At 41.7% G+C, this 18,986-nt stretch overlaps 1 protein-coding gene across 2 annotated transcripts; it reads left to right on the forward strand.

Annotated features, from left to right (window-relative positions):
- Window positions 1-1,344: 1,344 nt before the first annotated feature.
- SLC25A51 (solute carrier family 25 member 51) lies at window positions 1,345-18,986 on the forward strand. 2 transcript variants are annotated; one of them, XM_060300731.2, is made up of 4 exons: window positions 1,345-1,566; window positions 5,638-5,760; window positions 5,855-5,912; window positions 14,685-18,986. In XM_060300731.2, the coding sequence occupies exons 1-4, from the start codon at window positions 1,563-1,565 to the stop codon at window positions 15,613-15,615; spliced, it is 1,116 nt and encodes a 371-aa protein (XP_060156714.1). In that variant the 5' UTR covers window positions 1,345-1,562; the 3' UTR covers window positions 15,616-18,986. The 2 variants fall into 2 exon arrangements, with proteins under 2 accessions (XP_060156714.1, XP_069901820.1); XM_070045719.1 differs by lacking the exons at window positions 1,345-1,566; window positions 5,855-5,912.

Consider the following 18,986-nt stretch of genomic DNA (forward strand, 5'->3'; position numbering starts at 1 on the left):
ATTTTTCAAATAATACATCTGAATAGGAGTTCACACAAGACAGGGCAAACATAATTCTGACATAAATGCCTTTCCCCAACTGTTGCCCAATTTTAAACACTCCAAGCTACTGCGTGGCCTTGTCATTATCCTGTGGAGCCCCAAATCTATCTCTGCACACTAATTAGATGCCAGGTGCCTGCATCTGACGGTCAAGATTTGCACTGTCAGTCCCCACCACCTGACTTTTACAATCTTATCTCCTGCTGCTATGACTTTCTCTGCTAGTCCAAGTTCCACTCATTCATCTTCCAAGGCACAGTTCAAACACCTCCTCCCCTATGAAGCCATCCCTAGTTCCCTCTTAAGGGGAAAGGCCCCTCATGCATCTGAATTTCCAGAGTTTTTGTTTTTATATCCTTCGTTGGACTCTAAGTTCCCCGAAGAGAACACAATGGCACACAGTAGGTACCTCAGCAGAACATTTGCTGAAATTAGGTAGCATGATGTCTCACACCCCAAGAAGCAGTTAATCAGGCCAGCTCAAGCAGATGAGACAAAATTTTGGAGTCAATATCTACAAAGTGCTCTCAGGGGAAGTGGGCCGGGAGAGCCACCCACCTATAGCCATACCGTATTTCACTCCAGTGGAGTTGCTTATTGGACTAATCCCAAGTAAAGCGCATACACTTCACATATTTGATGAGCCTCCTGAGGAGCCTCGCTGTTGCTCTCCAGGCTGACCTTTCCGTTTCCTTCAACACCTCACATCTGTGTGCCTTCCAGTTTATAAGTTAGAGTCAGATCATTATTCTCAGTGATTCTTACAAGGGCCAAAGGATGCATGCAAGGCCGGCGTTACTTGTCAGAGATCTGGGGCTCAGGGGACAGTGACTTGTCCGAGGTCACTCCCAGCAAGGGTCAGGGCTATGACTTGACCTAGGCCTCCTAACTCCGGGTGCAGTGAAGTCCAAGACGTGCAAGTTGTCTGAGACTGAAAAGAAACAGGGTTTTTTAATGATTTGTATATTCTAAAGCACACACAGGTGTTCTGTGAACTGCAGGATCAGTAGCTGACACAAGGTCACTCCGAGGGTTTGATGAAATCTAACCAAGGATACAAAGGGAAGCGAGGCGGGGCCTTTCAAGGCCTAGGCGCACGTGCGCTTGCCACCCACACTATCACTTCCCAGTGGTCCTCCCGCAGCCTACGCACTAGAGAACGCGTTGGCTGTTTCTGGCACGGCAAGGCCACCGTACGGCACCAAAGGTACGGCATTCCAGCAAGTGGAACCCGAAAGCCTGACAACAGGTGTGATGGGTGACCCTACACCTGCCCTGCCGCGCCGAACCGCTGCCAGGAGTTGGCCGGCGTCACTCGACCCTCCGCGGGTTTAGAGAGAGGCGGCGCGGTGGCGTCTCCCTCACGTGACCGGGCTCGGCGGCATAGAGCGCGTCACGCTCCGCCCTGAGCTCGGGTCGGTCAAGGTCTGCGCCTGCGCCGGCTCGGTGGCTCGCGGGCTCGCGAGCTCGCCAGCCTGCAGGCGGGCCGCTACCGGGCGTGGAGCCTGGCGCCCGCGGCGATGGGTGAGTACAGGAAGCGGCCGAGAGGAAAGCACGGGGCTCCCCCGGCCTGCGCGTGGAGTGAGTGGAAGCACGAAGGAGGGTCTGAGGAGGCCGCCTGCACGGCCCTCTGGCGCGGCCGTTGAGGACTCACCCCCCCCCCCCCCCGCCTCCGCGGGCGCGCGCGCGCTCGCAGTGCGCCTCCGCGCAGTACACCCCGCCGTTCCCGCGCGCGCCATCCCGGGTGGGACCTGCAGCCGCAGGGCCCAGCTCTTGCCTCCCAGCTCTGCCGCCCGCTGCCGGGCTTCGCTGGGCCGTGAGCGCCGTCCGACTGCCGGAACGAGCTTTTCCGGCGGAGGAGGCAGTGCGTTCATTTGGGCGCGCCCCGGGAAGGAAGGTGCCTCCCGGCGCGCATCGAGAGCGGGGCGGGGAGGGGCCGGGCTTTGCCTGCAGCCCGGGAGAGCAGCGTTGGGACCGCGGAAGGGCGCCTGCCCCCTCGGGGTCTGGGATACCGGGACCCCTGGCTCCGTTGAATGTCCGGGACGGAAGGGGCCTGGTCGACCCCGTCCGCCACCCTCCCCTCCCCCTCACTACAGACAGGGGAAATGGACGCCTGGAGAGCGGTAAGTTCAGCCACACAGCCAGACAATGGTTATTCTGCGACACCATGTTGCTTCGCGTTGTGGGAAACTCGGTGGTACAGTGCTTTTTTTGGAGATGCGGGGGGCATTGTTGTTAATTGAAAATCTCTGTACCAATTATTTAGTGTTAAGCTTATCTAGGTGGAGCGTGTCAATGCCTCAGCTATATTTACCCTTTTTTTTTTTTTTTTTTTTTTTTGCTCCTTAGAGCTGTACACGTCTGGTCTTAATCCCCACCTTCTGTTTCTCTACCTGCAAGCTGTGAAACAGAAAACCTTAAATAACTGTGTAGTGCCCTTGCTAGTCTGAGCTTCCTCTGACCTTGTTTCGGAAGGATTCCATAAAATCAAAAGGTGCTAGGATCGGTCAGGTCCGCTAGTGGTTCCAGAGCACAGGTCTGGCGCTTTGGATCTGGAGTCACCTTGAGTGCATCTCGGGGAAAGATCACAAGCTGTTACCTTTAAGAGGAGTGGACTTGTCTGGTCTCTCCTTTGGTAGATTAAAGTAAGCCCAGAGAAATGGATTTTTAAATTGTAGACTTTGCTTTGTATTTATAGTAGCAAGATAGTGTCCTATCTAGGACTAGAACCCAGTTTAATCTTGTCCTGAATGCTGACTCAGACCTGCTGACTTGTGGGAGTTAACATCCTTTGAGAAATACAATTGCTTTCTCCTCAGTTTTTGCGCAGAGACCTTTGTGATGGATCACATCTCGGTCTTAACCACGTGGGCTATAAATTACAGTGAGCATTTAGACTTTACACTGTTTTCTTATGCCACAGAAGTTTGACTCTTGGAGTTGCTTGTAAGTCAGCTTAATTAACTTTGCTTCCTAATGTTGACATAGGTTGAGTGTTTTAGGTAGCAAACAAATGTAAAGTTATGGTAGATAAATTTTGCAATAAATTGCAAAGAATTATTATCCATGTTAAAGAATTTAAATATAGAGAAAAGTTTAGCAAAGAAATTTAGTCGTGTTCACAGAATAAACATGAAAAATTTTAAAGTCCACTGCTACAGAATACTGTGCACACTAGCCTTTGTTCTTTTGCCAAATTAAGAACCTATTCACACGATCCTGGTGTGTAGGGCAAAATGAGGGAGAAAGCTTTAAATCTGTGAAGTCTGGAAAGGTTTCATTACATTCCTTTTTCCTATGTCCAGGCCTGTTTTTAAAAATCTGAGACCCTAAATGTACACTAATGTTCTTTAAATTTCTTAGAATAGTTCAGTACAGCGGTCAATAAATGACTGGCTAACTTCTGTTAGCCACAGTTTTCTATCTGTTTAATAACAGACCGAAAGAGTCATGACAAAACTAGTTGAAGTAACTTTAATTTGCAAAATTTTGGAAAGTAATGCAAGTGCCATTCTAGTAAAAATTAAAAGTGAACATGGACAAAATTTTGTTGTTCAAGTGTATAAGTAACTTGGTTTGTATTATCAAGGAACATATATTGTTAAACAGCTGGTAGGTAGTGACTTTATAATTTAAAGTATATGGTTATGTGTTTAGTATGTAAAAATGAAACTTTTACATTCATAAATTGTCACAACGTGTTATGGTATAATAACACATAAATCTGGATATTTCTGTTGATTTTAACATTTAGTCCTGAAACTGAAGAAGAGCAAAGCATTACATAAAGTATTTCTATGCTAAATTGTTTTTAAATGTTGGTTAATCTTAGATTGGCAAGTATAGTACTGATAAGAGTTTAAACTCCTGTCTGGCAGCTAAAATGATAAGAAGTAAGAATGTAGAAGACTGATTAATAATTATCAAACTTTGTACCCTGGCAAACTTCTCAAGCATTTATAGAACAATTTTTCTTAAAATGCCATTGATTCCTTTCACTGGTTAACAGCACAAAATGTAACAGACAGAATGTCTGTTTTAAACAAATTAAAAAGCTGTGGGGTTTTTTTGGTTTGTTTTTTCAATTCTCCCTAAGTCAGATTTATGCATACCCACAAAAGCTGTGTGTGAAGGACAGCTATCATACATAAGGAGTTGTATCTGAATTAAGGGAAACAGCTGTTGAAAGGGAGTTAGCTCAATTAGTCAGCAACAGGTTAACAAGTTTAAAAATTGAGTCTTCAAATGCTCCTTGGCACAATGCTAATACTACATGAAGTGCTTCAGGTGTTGAGGAAGTCTATACAGCTTTTAGGAAAAATGCTTTTCTAGAAAAGCACGTCAGAACAATGGGATCAGCAGGTTAGGGAGGTCCCACCTAGATATCAGAGCTACAGCTTCTCATATCTGTGCTGGAAAATACCATTTTTCCTGGATGGACTAAAAGTTCAGAACAGAACAGGGACATTTTTAACATTTCTTTCTTTCTTCATTTTAAGATCTCAGTTTCTTTCCCCCTCACCCTGTATTTCAGCATGATCCAGCAGAAAGATGGCTGCTTTTAGAAGTGGCGATTTTATTTTTCTTTCTGGGGTGAGACTGTTACGGAGCCTGGATACTTCAGGCTCGTATGCGTCCATGACCAGTGTCCTACTGTGGTCAAAAAACTTAGCAATGGACTTGGTGAACTTGGCTGCCTGCTGCTGCTTTGTTCTGCCACTGATGAAGGTCAACCTCAAGGTGTATTTGTCATCAAACCTTTTAAGACTGGAGGCTAGTTGCCAGATATCAGGGTCCATCCCTGCAGGATCTTTCCTGTGGGCCACGAGAAAGATGCTCTTCTCCTGAGCATAAATTAAGGATGTGCTGCGATGTCCGGAGCCTAAACAGGCTTGGACTCTGGAAAGGGTGCATATCACTCCAGGTCAAAGCCACTGTGGTGAAGAAACACAAGATGGTACAGATGGTAAGGTGACTGCCAATTAGACCAAAACGCTCCATGGAATGTATTAAAAAGTAATAGTTAAGGTTTTGCTTAAAGCAAAATATATACCCTTAAACACTCAAATTATGAAACAAAGAATAAATAAAAATAAGAAATTTCCCTTCAATAAATTAGAAGAAAATAAACCCAGACAAAGCAGGAGAAATGAGATGATAAAGAGGAAAAACAAATTTAAAAACTGAAAAATAGTAAAATTGGTAAATTTAAGAACTGGTTCTGGGCTTCCCTGGTGGCGCAGTGGTTGAGGGTCTGCCTGCAGATGCAGGGGACGCGGCAGGTTCGTGCCCTGGCCCGGGAGGATCCCACATGCCACGGAGCGGCTGGGCCCATGAGCCATGGCTGCTGAGCCTGCGCGTCCGGAGCCTGTGCTCTGCAACGGGAGAGGCCACAACAGTGAGAGGCCCGTGTACCCCCCAAAAAAAAAAGAACTGGTTCTTTGCTGGGATGATAGGAATGTGAATTAGGTAAACTGACTACCCTGCTCAAGAAAAAAGGGAATATAGGCACACAAGATTAGAAGTGTTTTTTTAAAACAGCAAGTGCTTTATAAGACTATATAAATAAACCAGACTTTTTTTTTTTTTTTAAAGGAAATCCAGTTATCAGAGTTGACTCCAGAAGAGAGAACCTAACAGACCTAACAATGGAAGAAATTGAGGAAGTTATCAAAAAGCTACCATCCTCCAAAACACCAGTCCCAGATGGTGTTTCAGGTGAATTCTTTTAACTTTCAAGAAAAAGATAATTATAAGATTTAAATTGTTCACCAGCTTAAAGAAGGAAAAATGACAGATTTCTTTTACAAAGCCAGTGGAACATTGACACCTGAACTTGACATGAAGATAGTACTGAAATTGGAAACTTGGTATGTTATGAATAGTGATGTGAAATTTTAAAATAAAATGTTAGCAAACTGTATTTAGTGATACATTAAAGGAATATTTCACTGTGGCCAAGTAGGATTCACCTCCATATTGCAAGGGCGAGAAATACACTAACGTATACACCAAATAAATACATCAGAAAAGAACAATAATAATAGTTTATCCTTGTTGAGCCACCTGCTGTGCTGTAGACTACTTTCCTGGGGGCTTCACATGTATTAATTCAGTTAATTGGCCGGCCTATGAGGTAGGTAACATTCTTATTTTATAAACGAGGAAACTAAGCCACAGAGACATTGAGTAACTTGCTGAAGGTCACACAATAGATTTGTAGTGGAGCCAGAATTTGAACCCAGGCAATTAACTGTATCTGTTAAATGTTACACTGGCTCTGTTTCCAGTATCCATATGATCTTCTTAGTAGCTTCCTAAAAGCATCTTACCAAAGTTCAAGATAGATTCCTGACTTAGTGGCAGTGGGGGTGGAGGTGGTGGTAAAACAGGAATCAATGTATATCCCTCCTGTGTTTGGAAATTCTAAGAGACCCTTATCATCAGTTGACCATTAGTACTAGAAAAATGGAATCAATTTTTAATGGGAAAAACAGGGGGCAGGGACTTCAATTATAATTGCAGATATACTGATTCTTAGAATGAATGCAGAATGAAGTTTTGGGAGTTATAGTGTAATTTGTCAGATGAAATTATATGATAGTACTGGGAAGACATGCTCCACTTCAAGTTTGCAGAACAATCCTAAAGATGGGCAGGGATAGATGGCAAACAGGGAATATTACTTGAGAGGGAACAAATTTTATATGGGCCAATTGATCAGTGAATATTTTTGTGTCATGATAACTTGTTTCCCTCTGTAAACTTGAAACTGCTAGGACTTGGATTATGAACACTCAGATGACAAGAACTTCCTCCTCAAACCAAAAGCCAGTGTCATGCTTCACAGTTAATCCCTGTGGAGTTGTCACAGATGTCAAAGTATAAGGATGTTTACTATTACCATAATTTAATTATGTTCAGGAGGTATATGCCAATCCAATAAGAAGAAAGAAAGATGCATACTGTAAAGGAGAAGGCAAAATTATTTGTGATATATAGTAAAAACAAGCAAATCCACCAAAAAACTGAGAAATAGGGGACTATGGGCTGCTTCTAACTTTAATACACAGGAATTGGTAGCTTTTTCATATGCAGACAAAAAGCAGTTAGAAAATTAATTGGAAGAAAACAACCCTTTCATAATAGGGACTGAAAAGGTAAAATACCTTTCAAGGTCTATATGAAAAAAATTTTAAATGCTAAGGTTTGTGAAAAGAAACAAGTAAACAGGAAGATATCACATCCTTGTAAGGTACAATTTTTTTTTAAGGTTCAATTTTGAAAAAGTGACAGTACTTTAAATTTATAAAGTCACTTCTGCTGTAAAATACCAAGATTTTTGGGAGGAATATGACAAAAATACATTAAAGTTTATCTGGAAAAGTGTAAGAGCCCGGAAAACTGATGATTCTGACAAGAGTAAAAGGGAAAGCCCTACTAGTTGATGAAATCTATTCTGATGCTACAGTAGGTTAAAATCAGTTGTACCTAGAGAAGAAATACAAGGCTATTGTGGAACAGGGTGGAGTGCAGAAGTAAATGCAGATGCTTGTGAGTATTTAGATGATGCTAACCAGTGAGGAAAAGAAGGCTCATCAGTCAGTTTCTAGGCAATCTCTTATCTTTGCTTCATTCCTTATACTGTAATTCCAGAGAAATTAAAGTACAGATGGTAAATGAAACCATAGAAGTTGTAGAAGGAAGCATGGATTACTTGTTTATAATTTCGGAATAATGAAGGACACAAAACCTAGAAGCCAAGATCAATAGAATTCATATCCATATTAGGAACTTCATCACAAAAATGATACAAAGTAGGGAAAGTATATGCCACAACTTGATTAATATAACTAGGATTGATTTTCTTCGTGCACAAAGAAATTTTCCAAATCAACAAGGAAAAAAACAAAGTGCCTACAGAAAAATGGATAATGTGAAATTTTACAGTACTAAAAGAAATTCAAATGGTCAATAAAAAATGCTGAATTGTATGTATGTATGTATGTACGTACGTATGTATGTATTGTATGTATGTATGTCTGTGTTGGGTCTTCATTGCTGCGCCTGGGCTTTCTACAGTTGTGGCGAGCGGGCGCCACTCTTCACTGCGGTGCATGGGCCTCTCACTGCAGTGGCTTCTCTTGTTGTGGAGCACGGTCTCTAGGTGCACGAGCTTCAGCAGTTATGGCTCGCGGGCTCCAGAGTGCAGGCTCAGTAGTTGTGGCGCGCACGGCTTAGTTGCTCCATGGCATGTGGGATCTTCCCGGACCAGGGCTCGAACCCATTTCCCCCGCATTTGCAGGCAGATTCTTAACCACTGTACCACCAGGGAAGCCCCAGAAATTACTGTTTAATACCTGGTGCTGTAAATGGTAGGGCAACTGGGACTGGCATACACTTAATGGAAATATAAATCACAGTAAGTTTTCTGGAGGCAATTGGCCGTAGCTATCAAATTAAAATGTATTCCTGGGCTTCCCTGGTGGCGCAGTGGTTAAGAATCCTGCCAATGCAGGGGACACGGGTTCGAGCCCTGTCTGGGAAGTTCCCACATGCCACTGTGCCACCAGGGAAGCCCTTTTTGTGTATTTTTTAAATGATGGTTAGGTTGGTGGGGATGGGATGGAGTGTGTGACTAGAGTCGGACTTAGTAGTAAGGAGCCTTTGGCAGTAGTCAGGCAGGAGGTGAAGAGGACCTGGGTTGGGACAGTGAGCCTGGAGGAGAGGATGTATGTGTATTTAATTAATTTACAATTTTATTTTTCTCTTAAAAAAATATACATCTTTTTTAAATGTCTTTTTTTAGTTTATTTTATTGAAGCATGGTTGATTTACAGTGTTGTGTTAATTTCTGCTGTACAGCATAGTGATTCAGTTATACATATATGCATTCTTTTTCATTATGGTTTATCACAGGATATTGAATATAGTTCCCTGTGCCATAGAGTAGGACCTTGTTGTTTATCCATTCTCTATATAATAATTTGCATCTGCTAATCCTAAACACCCACTCCATCCCTCTCCCAACCCGCTTCCCCTTGACAACCATAAGTCTGTTCTCTATGTCTGTGTCTGTTTCTATTTGGTAGATAAGTTCAAGTTCATTTGTATCATATTTTAGATTCCACGTATAAGTGATATCAAATGGTATTTGTCTTTCCCTTTCTGACTTCACTTAGTATGATCATCTCTAGGGTCATCCACATTGCTGCAAATAGCATTATTTCATTTTCTTTATTTTAAATTATTTTTGGCTGCGTTGGGTCTTTGCTGCTGCGCACGGGCTTTCTCTAGTTGCAGTGAGCGGGGGCTACTCTTCGTTGCGGTTTGTGGGCTTCTCATTGCGGTGGCTTCTCTTGTTGCAGAGCATGGGCTCTAGGTGCGCGGGCTTAGTTGCTCTGTGGCATGTGGGATCTTCCTGGACCAGGGCTCAAACCTGTGTCCCCTGCATTGGCAGGCAGATTCTTTTTTTTTTTTTTAATATGAATTTATTTATTTTATTTTATTTTTGGCTGCACTGGGTCTTCGTTGCTGCATGAGGGCTTTTCTCATTGCTGCGAGCGGGGGCTACTCTTCGATGTGGTGCACAGGCTTCTCATTGTGGTGGCTTCTCGTTGGGAGCACGGGCTCTAGGCGCGTGGGCTTCAGTAGTTGAGGCACACGGGCTCAGTAGTTGTGGCTCGCGGGCTCAGTAGTTGTGGCACACATGCTTAGTTGCTTCGCAGCACGTGGGATCTTCCCGGACCAGGGCTCAAACCCGTGTCTCCTGCATTGGCAGGTGGATTCTTAACCACTGCGCCACCAAGGAATGGCAGGCAGATTCTTAATCACTACGCCACCAGGGAAGTCCTGCTCTATTAAATGTATTTTTAATGTGTAAATTTAATGTGTAACTTTTTCTAAAGTAATATACATTTATTTTGTGAATTTCTGTTTAAATGATTCATTTGTTGTTTTATTGGATCTACGAGCGGCCCAGCTCCAGGGATTCTGGCCTCTTGGTGAAGCATTTTGGTGACTTCATAATCTAACTGCTTTAATACCTGCCAAAGTTAGAAATAATTCCTCTCTCTGAGCCGGGCCTTCCTTTGATTATTTAAATTGCAGTGGAACAAATTTTTAGAATGTCGGGGGAAAGTGTTTTACTGTCCCTTTATTCCCCATCATGATAGTGCTAAGCAGCATTTAGAGACAAGTCCCACTCCTCCAGCCTCTGCCAAAGTTGAGGTTAATTCAAATGAACACAGTTTTGGTGCCCAGGGGTAGTGTGGCTGCCCTGGTGTTGGGGGTGGACAGTGAAAGGTTGGGGCTCTGGTCCTGTCTAGTTCTACAGGTGTGACCAGGTGACAGTGGGGAGAAGATTCCTGACCCCTTTTATTACCTTCCTTATGGCAGATTTCAGGCCTGCAGTGGTTTCCAGGCATAATTCTTCTGAACTGAGGGCATGTTTATCTTTTCTAATAGAAATGTGATAGCAAGCCAGCTCCAACTACAGACGAAGCAGCATTGGGCTAGAGTGTACAGATGTTACATTTTCTTCTTAATATAGTCTGTCTTCTGGGAAAAGGGCACACAGATCTAGGTGTAACATGCCTAAGGAAAATAATTTGTTTCTATTAGCTTCCCATGAGAAAGGAAAAAAATAGTACATAGTAGCATCAGGGTCTTGGGATCATCCTGAGGGTCTCTGGTGATGCAGGTCCTAGCCTGCTTTTCCATCATTGTCTGCCGCCCATCCATCTCGCACCCACATTAAGCTCCAGCCAGACACCCTCCTCAGGAATGTGATGCTGCTGCTCCTTTGACACGGGGCCTACACCTTAGCCTGTGCTGCTTTGGCTAAAATGTGCCCCACCCTTAGGTACATCCAGAGTCCTATTCACCTTTCAGAGCCCTGCCCAGAGGTCACAGACCCCCCTGTCTTTCCCTCCAGACAGCTAATTAATGACCCCTTCCTCTGTGGGGCCTTTATACCTTCTGTGTATTTCTGTGGTTGCATTTACCACACTGTGGTCCAGTTGTTTGCATGTCGTATCTCCCGAGGCCAGCGTCCTTTTATCTCTAATCTCTGAACATTACAGGAGTTGAGTAAGTTGGTTGAATTAAAATCTCTTAGTATACTGAGGAGGCCAGTGTAAAAGCAGGCAAAGAAGAAGAAATTCCCAACAAAAGTAAATGAAAATCTTCTTGATAATGTTATACTGTAAGTCTGAATGAAGCAAATACAAAAAACAGTACAGTGCTCACTGTGTCCCCAGAACAGCAGTGGGACCCGGTGCACTGTACTCTTCAGCTGACTTCTGCCCCAGTGCAGGGTGGGTGGCCTTGGCCCATTGTAACTGGAAGCAGCCTCAGAGGTACAGCAATTTGCCTTGTTCACTTGGGAGCATTGTCACATCCTTTCTGTCACTGTTTGCCTTGTCCTGATTAGACGTTAGTTTTGTCAGTCTCCAACTTTTGAAGACAGTAAATTGAGACAAATTCAACTTGAAAAATATAGAAAAGGAAAATACAGCATTATTATGAAATTAGAAAATGTAAACTACTTATTTTGGCTTTTCTATATGTATATTGATAAAAACAGGATTGTGCCATGTCAATAAAAATATTCTCCTTTATTTTTTCTTCTGTAACACTTTATTGATCATAAAAAGGACTCACTGCTATCTGAAACTTCATTAATACCATTAAAAATTCAAAATTAATATACTGAACCTTAAATATAAATACTCCTTTATTTTTAGTACCTATATGACATCCCATCAGGTGGCTACATCTTCACGTATGCAGTGTGTCCCTTACTGTTGCGCATTTAATTTTTACTCTGTATTTCTGTTAAGAGCGTTGTAATTGTCCTATAATTGAGTCTTTATGTACCTCTCTTGTTAATAATTATTTCCCTAGGCTATATTTCTAGAAGGAAAATTAGAGTCGTATGTGTGTTCCATATTTTATGTTACATGTCTGTGGCTCCTGCACATATAAGCTCCTCAAGAACTGATGCTTTCTGATTATGTGCCTCACTCTGCTCTACCTTCACATGATGACATTTCTCTTTAACACCTTTTGTCCTGATGCTTAGCGGTTTACAGCAGCGTGTGTGTATGGGGAGGGGGAAAAAAAAGGAACTTGTTTTTTGTTTGTTTTTGTCATAAGTCAAAGAGCTAGATGGTTTACGTGACTTATTTTGTTCTTATTTATTTATAATTGAAACTGTGGTTAAAAAAAAAAATCAGGGACTTTCCTGGTGGTGCAGTGGTTGGGAGTCCACCTGCCAATGCAGGGGACACAGGTTCGAGCCCTGGGCTGGGAAGATCCCACATGCCATGGAGCAACTAAGCCCGTGCACCACAACTACTGAGACTGCGCCCTACAGCCCGCGAGGCACAGCTACTGATCCCACGCGCCGCAACTACTGAAGCCCGCGTGCCCTAGAGCCTGTGCTCCGCGACAAAAGAAACCACCGCAATGAGAAGCCCGCGCACCACAACAAAGAGTAGCCCCCGCTCGCTGCAACTAGGAGAAGTCCGTGTGCAGCAATGAAGACCCAGCACAGCCAAAAAAAAAATTAATAAATTTAAAAAAAAAATTAAAAATCATAAGATTTACCATCTTAACCAATTTTAAGTGTAAGTTCAGTAACATTAAGTATATTTACATTGTTATAAAACAGATCTCCGGAAATTTTTCATCTTGCAGAACTGAAACTATACCCATTAAACAATAACTCTGTTCCCACCTCCCCCAACCCCTGATAATAACCGCTATTCATCTCTATGAATTTGACTACTTTAGGTACCTCATATAAGTGGAATTACACTCTATTTGCCATTTTATGACTGGCTTATTTCACTTGTCCTCAAGGTTCATCCATGTTGTAGCATGTGACAGGATTTCCTTCCTTTTTAAGGCCACATAATGTTCTGTTGTACGTACATACCATGTTTTGTTTATCCATTCGTTCATCAGTGGACACTTGGGGTGCTTTCACCTCTTGGCTATTTGTGAATAGTTCTGCTGTGAACTTGGATGTGCAGATATCTCTTGGAGACCCTACAGTAAATTCTTTTGGATATATACCCAGAAGTGGGATTGGTGATGGTATTGTATGGTAGTTCTATTTTTAATTTTTTGAAGAACTGCCAGACTGTTTTTCCATAGTGGTTGCATCATTTTACATCCCCACTAACACTTGTTATTTTCTTCTTTTTTTTTTTTAATAGTAGCTGTCCTAATGGGTATGAGGTTTTCATTTGCATTTCTCTGATAATAAGTGATGTTGAGCATCTTTTCATATGTCCGTTGGCCATTTGTACATCTTTGGAGAAGTGTCTGTTAAGTCCTTTGCTTGTTTTTAATCAGGTTATAGATGACTGGCAAGGACTGATCTTGCCATTTTAAAAAGCAGATGTATTCTAGGGGTAGGACCTTGCCTTCATTCCACTAAGTGGGCTAAGCCTGTGTATTTAGGCTTCAAATCTTTTTCAGCATGGTCTGGTACGGCCACTCTTTGTCCCAGGGCATCCTCCCAAAGTCATTGCCATCTGTGGTATGACAGCAGGAACATGAACTCTGGAGGCAGACTTCATTTCAAGATGCCAGCTCCACCAGTTACTAACTACCTTGGATGAAGATGAGTATTGGTTTTTCCATTTGTAAAACTGGGAAAATAATGTTTACTTTATGGAGTTGTTTTGAGAATTAAATACGTGAAAATTGTGCTTAGTATATACCTGCAGGCCTTCCTTGAGCCTGTTCTCCCAGCCTCCACCTCACAGAGTGTGTGCTCACTGTCCCTTACCTGTGTTCCCATAGTATATATTTATCATGGAAGGACTTACACTGTGGAGTGATTGTAGACCTTGGCAGAGCCTTCTGTTAGATTGCAAGTTCCTTGTCTTTGACTCTCTAGCACTTAGCAGAGGGCCTAGTTTACAGTAGATACTAAGTAAGTGTTAGTGAACAGAATGACTGAGTGTATGTCTTGCTCTTCTTTTTCTCATGAGAGGACTTTGTTTCAGAAGGATAATAGCATGTACCATTATGTAGTGTAGGCATTACATATGAACTAGTCCAGTGGTTCTCAAATTTTTGGGTCTCAGGACCGCTTTACACTTAAAAAATTTTTGTGGACCCCAAAGAGCCTTTATTTGTATGGATTAATATTCATGGTCTTAGAAATAAAAACAAAATTTTAAAATATTTATTAATTCACTTTAACAAAATGATAAACCCATTACATGTTAATATAATCAACACATTTTCATGAAAAATAATTATTTCCCCCCTAAAAAATTAATAAGTATGTTTTACAGTTTTGTAAGTCTGTTTAATGTCTGACTTAAAAGGTTGGTGGAGTCTCATATCTACCTCTGCATTTGTTCTGTTGTGATAAATTGTTTTAGTTGAAGTATATGCAGAAAATCCAGCCTCACATGGATATGTAGTTGGAAAGGGGAGGACCTCCTGGACTACTGAAAGGGCCTCAGGGCCCTCCAAAAATACTTGAAGAAACAGTGATCTAGTTTAAAAGGGAAAAATGTAATAGAGTCCAGAAATTGGAGGAAGGATTAGGGGAAATTTTCATATGTTTAGCACTGTATATAAAGGTTTACCTATTATCATTTTATTATTTGTAGGTTAAAAAAATCCTTCCCGAAGAAGATCTTAAGCAACACGATGGATTCAGAAGCTCATGAAAAGAGGCCACCAATCCTAACATCTTCAAAGCAAGATATAGCACCTCATATTGCAAATGTTAGTGAAATGAAGCATTACTTGTGTGGCTGCTGTGCGGCTTTCAACAATATAGCCATCACATTTCCCATTCAGAAGGTCCTCTTTCGGCAACAGCTGTATGGAATCAAAACCCGGGATGCAGTACTTCAGTTGAGGAGGGATGGGTTTCGAAATTTGTATCGCGGAATCCTTCCCCCTTTAATGCAGAAGACGACTACACTGGCACTTATGTTTGGTCTGTATGAGGATTTATCTTGCCTTCTCCGTAAGCATGTCAGTACCCCAGAGTTTGCAACCTGTAGCCTGGCCGCAGTACTTGCAGGAACGACAGAAGCAATTTTCACTCCACTGGAAAGAGTTCAAACATTGCTTCAAGACCACAAGCATCATGACAAATTTACAAACACTTATCAGGCTTTCAAAGCACTGAAATGCCATGGAATTAGAGAGTATTATCGAGGCTTGGTGCCTGTTCTTTTCCGTAACGGATTCAGCAATGTCCTTTTTTTTAGCCTTCGAGGTCCCATCAAGGAGTACCTGCCTACAGCAACAACCCACGGTGCTCATTTGGTCAATGATTTTATCTGCGGGGGCCTGTTGGGTGCCATGTTGGGGATCTTGTTTTTTCCAGTTAATGTTGTAAAAACTCGCATGCAATCTCAGATTGGTGGGGAATTTCAGTCTTTCCCTAAGGTTTTCCAAAAAATCTGGCTAGAACGGGACAGGAAACTGACAAATCTTTTCAGAGGTGCCCATCTGAATTACCATCGATCCCTCATCTCTTGGGGCATAATTAATGCGACTTATGAGTTCTTGTTAAAGATTATATGAAAGAAATCAGTTAAGTGCCATTAATCAACTGAATAGACCTAAGAAGAATGCAGTTTGGCCTTGTTTCTAATTGGCCAAATACAAGTTGGTGTCCTAAGTCCAGGGCACAGTGAATTACGGGCAAAGCTGTTTTTCTTAAGCACCAACAAATTCAGAATAAAAGGTTTCAGTAGGAAAATTTAAGGTTTTGGGGGGATTTTGGGGGGGACAGTGTTAGTACTTTTTTTAATCATTATCTGAGAACTTTAGGCTAATTGCCTGGTTAATAGCTGTCTATCTGATGGCTTTTGACAAGGAAACTAACAGCCAAGATATATGATACTTTTTTCCACAGATCTTCTGTATTGAAGCATAAGTGGCCATGACCAGCCAGAGGAAAGGCTCTTAGGGTCCCATGATTTCTCAGGCTTACTTCTATTACTCCATTTCTTCTCTGCTTTTAGGAGGAGTTACAAAGGGTAGTTTTTGTTAACTTAAAACATATACATGGTAGGAAAAAGGAGCAGAAGAGAGAAGAAAAACAGCTTATTATGTGTAGGTTTTTCATGATAAATTGTTTGTATTCGTTTTGAAACTAAGCACCTGTTGGGATGGTCATTATCCAAATTATTTCTCTTTCGACGTGGTAGACTAAAGCAACTAATGACATCTCCCATTTTGCTTTCTAGGGTAGAAAGTTTTCTCTGTATTTCTCAACATGACCTTAAAGCTTCCCAAAATATTTTTATATTAATTTCACTATTTCGTTGCCAGAAAACGTGGAGGCTTAAATTTTGTTAAAGGTGTTTCATCCCATTAAGAAGGTTCATATTACAGGTATCCCCCACTTCTCCAGAGTTTCCTTTATGCCACTTCGCTTTTACAAAAGACCTACATTAGTACCTGTTTTCACTAACCAAAAGAAATACAGAGATGATTTTTGCTTTTACAAGAAAAGGTGATTGCTTCCTCATTCTATGCCATTTCGGCTTACAAAAAGTTCCGCAGGAATGCGGGGGAAACCTGTAATTGCATTACAGATCCAATTCTGTTTAGCTCAGCTTCTTTGAATTGTTGTTGCCAATTTAGTGAAGAGCTTTGGAGTTTTGGTAGTTTTTCCTTTGAGTAGTAGTTTGTCATAGTCAAGTATCCTGTTCTCTTGAAACTCCCTTTAAAAAAACAACAAAATGCTTCCATAAAATTTTATTTTGGAAGTCTATTAATAGGACCTCAGATTTTTTTTCTGGTTTCTAAGTGTTCTGGGGAAGGGGAAAAAAACTCAGTACTTTTTCCCAGATAAATAAGGCAAAGTGACTCATACACCAATTGAATAACTAATAAAACATACGAGACATCCTAGAAAAGTGGTTTATCGATCTTTTAAAAATCCACATCTGTAAGTATTATGTAGTTAAGATTACCTTCCAGCATCTGACACGGAGCAGAGCACATGGGTTTTATTACCAGTCTTTCATCATTCTGGGTAATTGCATGTTACTCTGTGCACATGCTGACCAAAATAAAGTCAGGGTCTCAATTGGTAGTTTACTCAGTTTCTGGACAGATAGTCCAAAAACGATGTTTACCTCTCAATGCAGGGTGGCTGGTCAAGTGACAGGAACATCTTCCTTCCAGCTGTGAAGCATTCGGAGGCATTGTCACGCCTTTGCCAGGCAGTAGTGAAGCTCACTAGCTTTACAAAGGCTCTGTCTGACAGCGTTGTGCTGGAAATGGCCGTTAATTTTAGAAACCAAGGTGCAGGTGTAAGGATTTGAGAAAACAAGGATTTGACACCAAATAAATGAGAGTAGCATCCTTTGGCCTATGGAATAGAGTCAGGATTTCAAGTGGGTTGTTTCAGGAATGAGTGGCAAAGGCACTGGTGTCTGATCCCCTCGCTCGTGTGTGTGTGTGTGTGTGTGTGTGTGTGTGTGTGTGTGTGTGTGTGTGTCCAGCACTCCTGGGCATATCTGAGTGCTCAGCATGTGGCCGGTGCGTTAGCCTGGGGTCACACCCTGACCCTGGGAGTAGACTCCACTGGCCTTCAGTTCCACGGGGCTTCCTTTTGCCTCTACACTCCATGTAGGTGATAGAAATCTAAATTCTAAAGCACTTTTGTGAAATACAAGTGAAGTGAGAATTTGAAGGAGGGTGCTTCCTCTTCTGCTGTCTCAAACATGTGGCATTTAAAAACAAATATTTTTTTAATGGTTTTAACTCATTATATTTTTTGATTTCTTTGTCACTTTTTACAGCTTTTGAAGACCAAACTGCAAATACGTTACCAGGGTTGGTTTTATGTTGTCCTATATTTTCTTAAATTTGACAAAAAACTCAACAGAATTTGTGGTAGCCAACAGCTTTGTCTGAAATTTAAAAGAAGTCAAAATGTGTTATTAGTAAGGAAGAGATTCTAACTATTGTTTTTGCCTTCAGTGTGAACTAGTATGGTAATAATTTGGAAAAAGCAAACATGAGTGAATAACTTTTATCTGCACAGCTTTAAAAGTGGCCTTTCTGTGGCACAGACAGCTCATGAGCGCAGGGCACTCCTGGTCTTGCCTCCTATACTTCATTCTGATGCCACCAGAAATATGTTCTGGATTCTATACGTAACACCCTTAGAGTGGTATGAGCCCTCAGGACTGTACTACAGAGTAAACTCAACCTCTGTATGGTGGCAAATGTATGTGTCTTTGTTTCATTTGTGGTTGGAGACAAAGTTGATGCTTTAGTCTCAATAGTCAATATTCATCTTACTTTATGGTTGGTTATATAATCACCTGCTATATATTACGAACTGTGCAATGAGACAGAATTGTGCATATATAATCATCTTTGGAGACCTGCAATTCCTTGGCTTGATTACAGTGGTGATACTCAGTTACAGGGCTGTACAAACCTTAATAAGAGGATAACGGGTGGTACTGGAGGGCTTCACGGTAAGCCGATCATGTTGACCAACACTGTTCAGTGTAGATGAAGTACTGTCGTGTGAGGGGCATGCAGTCAAGATGGAAGCGAGGTGGGAGATCACATTTAAAGAAAGGGTAAGCGCTCAGCCTTGGTTTCTTTTAAAATAGTCTGTTTTCTCACGTGCTTATAAATGTGTATCAAAGACTTGAATAGGCATTCTCCTTAACGCTGAGGGTTTTCCGTTTTTAATGCTGTCTTTTTGCCTAATAGTGAATATTTGCTTGCCTAAATGGCTCCTAAATTGTGGAGGAGTCAACACGTTTCCTTTTTTAAAGTTTCATTGTTAAAAGTGGTTGTTTTTGTTTGATATTTTGAGTTTTGTGACTATATGAGTTTAAATGAAATCTGTTAAATGTTTCAGAGTTAACGTGTTTCTTTTGGTATTTCTGATCAGAATAAATTTTTTTTTAAGTCCA

This window comes from Globicephala melas, chromosome 6 (assembly GCF_963455315.2).
Source record: "Globicephala melas chromosome 6, mGloMel1.2, whole genome shotgun sequence".
In the NCBI taxonomy this organism is placed as follows: domain Eukaryota; kingdom Metazoa; phylum Chordata; class Mammalia; order Artiodactyla; family Delphinidae; genus Globicephala; species Globicephala melas.

Bases quoted from the DNA above. Each gene is read 5' to 3' on its own strand.
- SLC25A51 (XM_060300731.2), top strand. The intron at 5,761-5,854 runs GTGAATTCTTTT...TCTTTTACAAAG, and splicing joins AGTCCCAGATGGTGTTTCAG to CCAGTGGAACATTGACACCT. The intron at 5,913-14,684 runs GTATGTTATGAA...TATTATTTGTAG, and splicing joins GTACTGAAATTGGAAACTTG to GTTAAAAAAATCCTTCCCGA.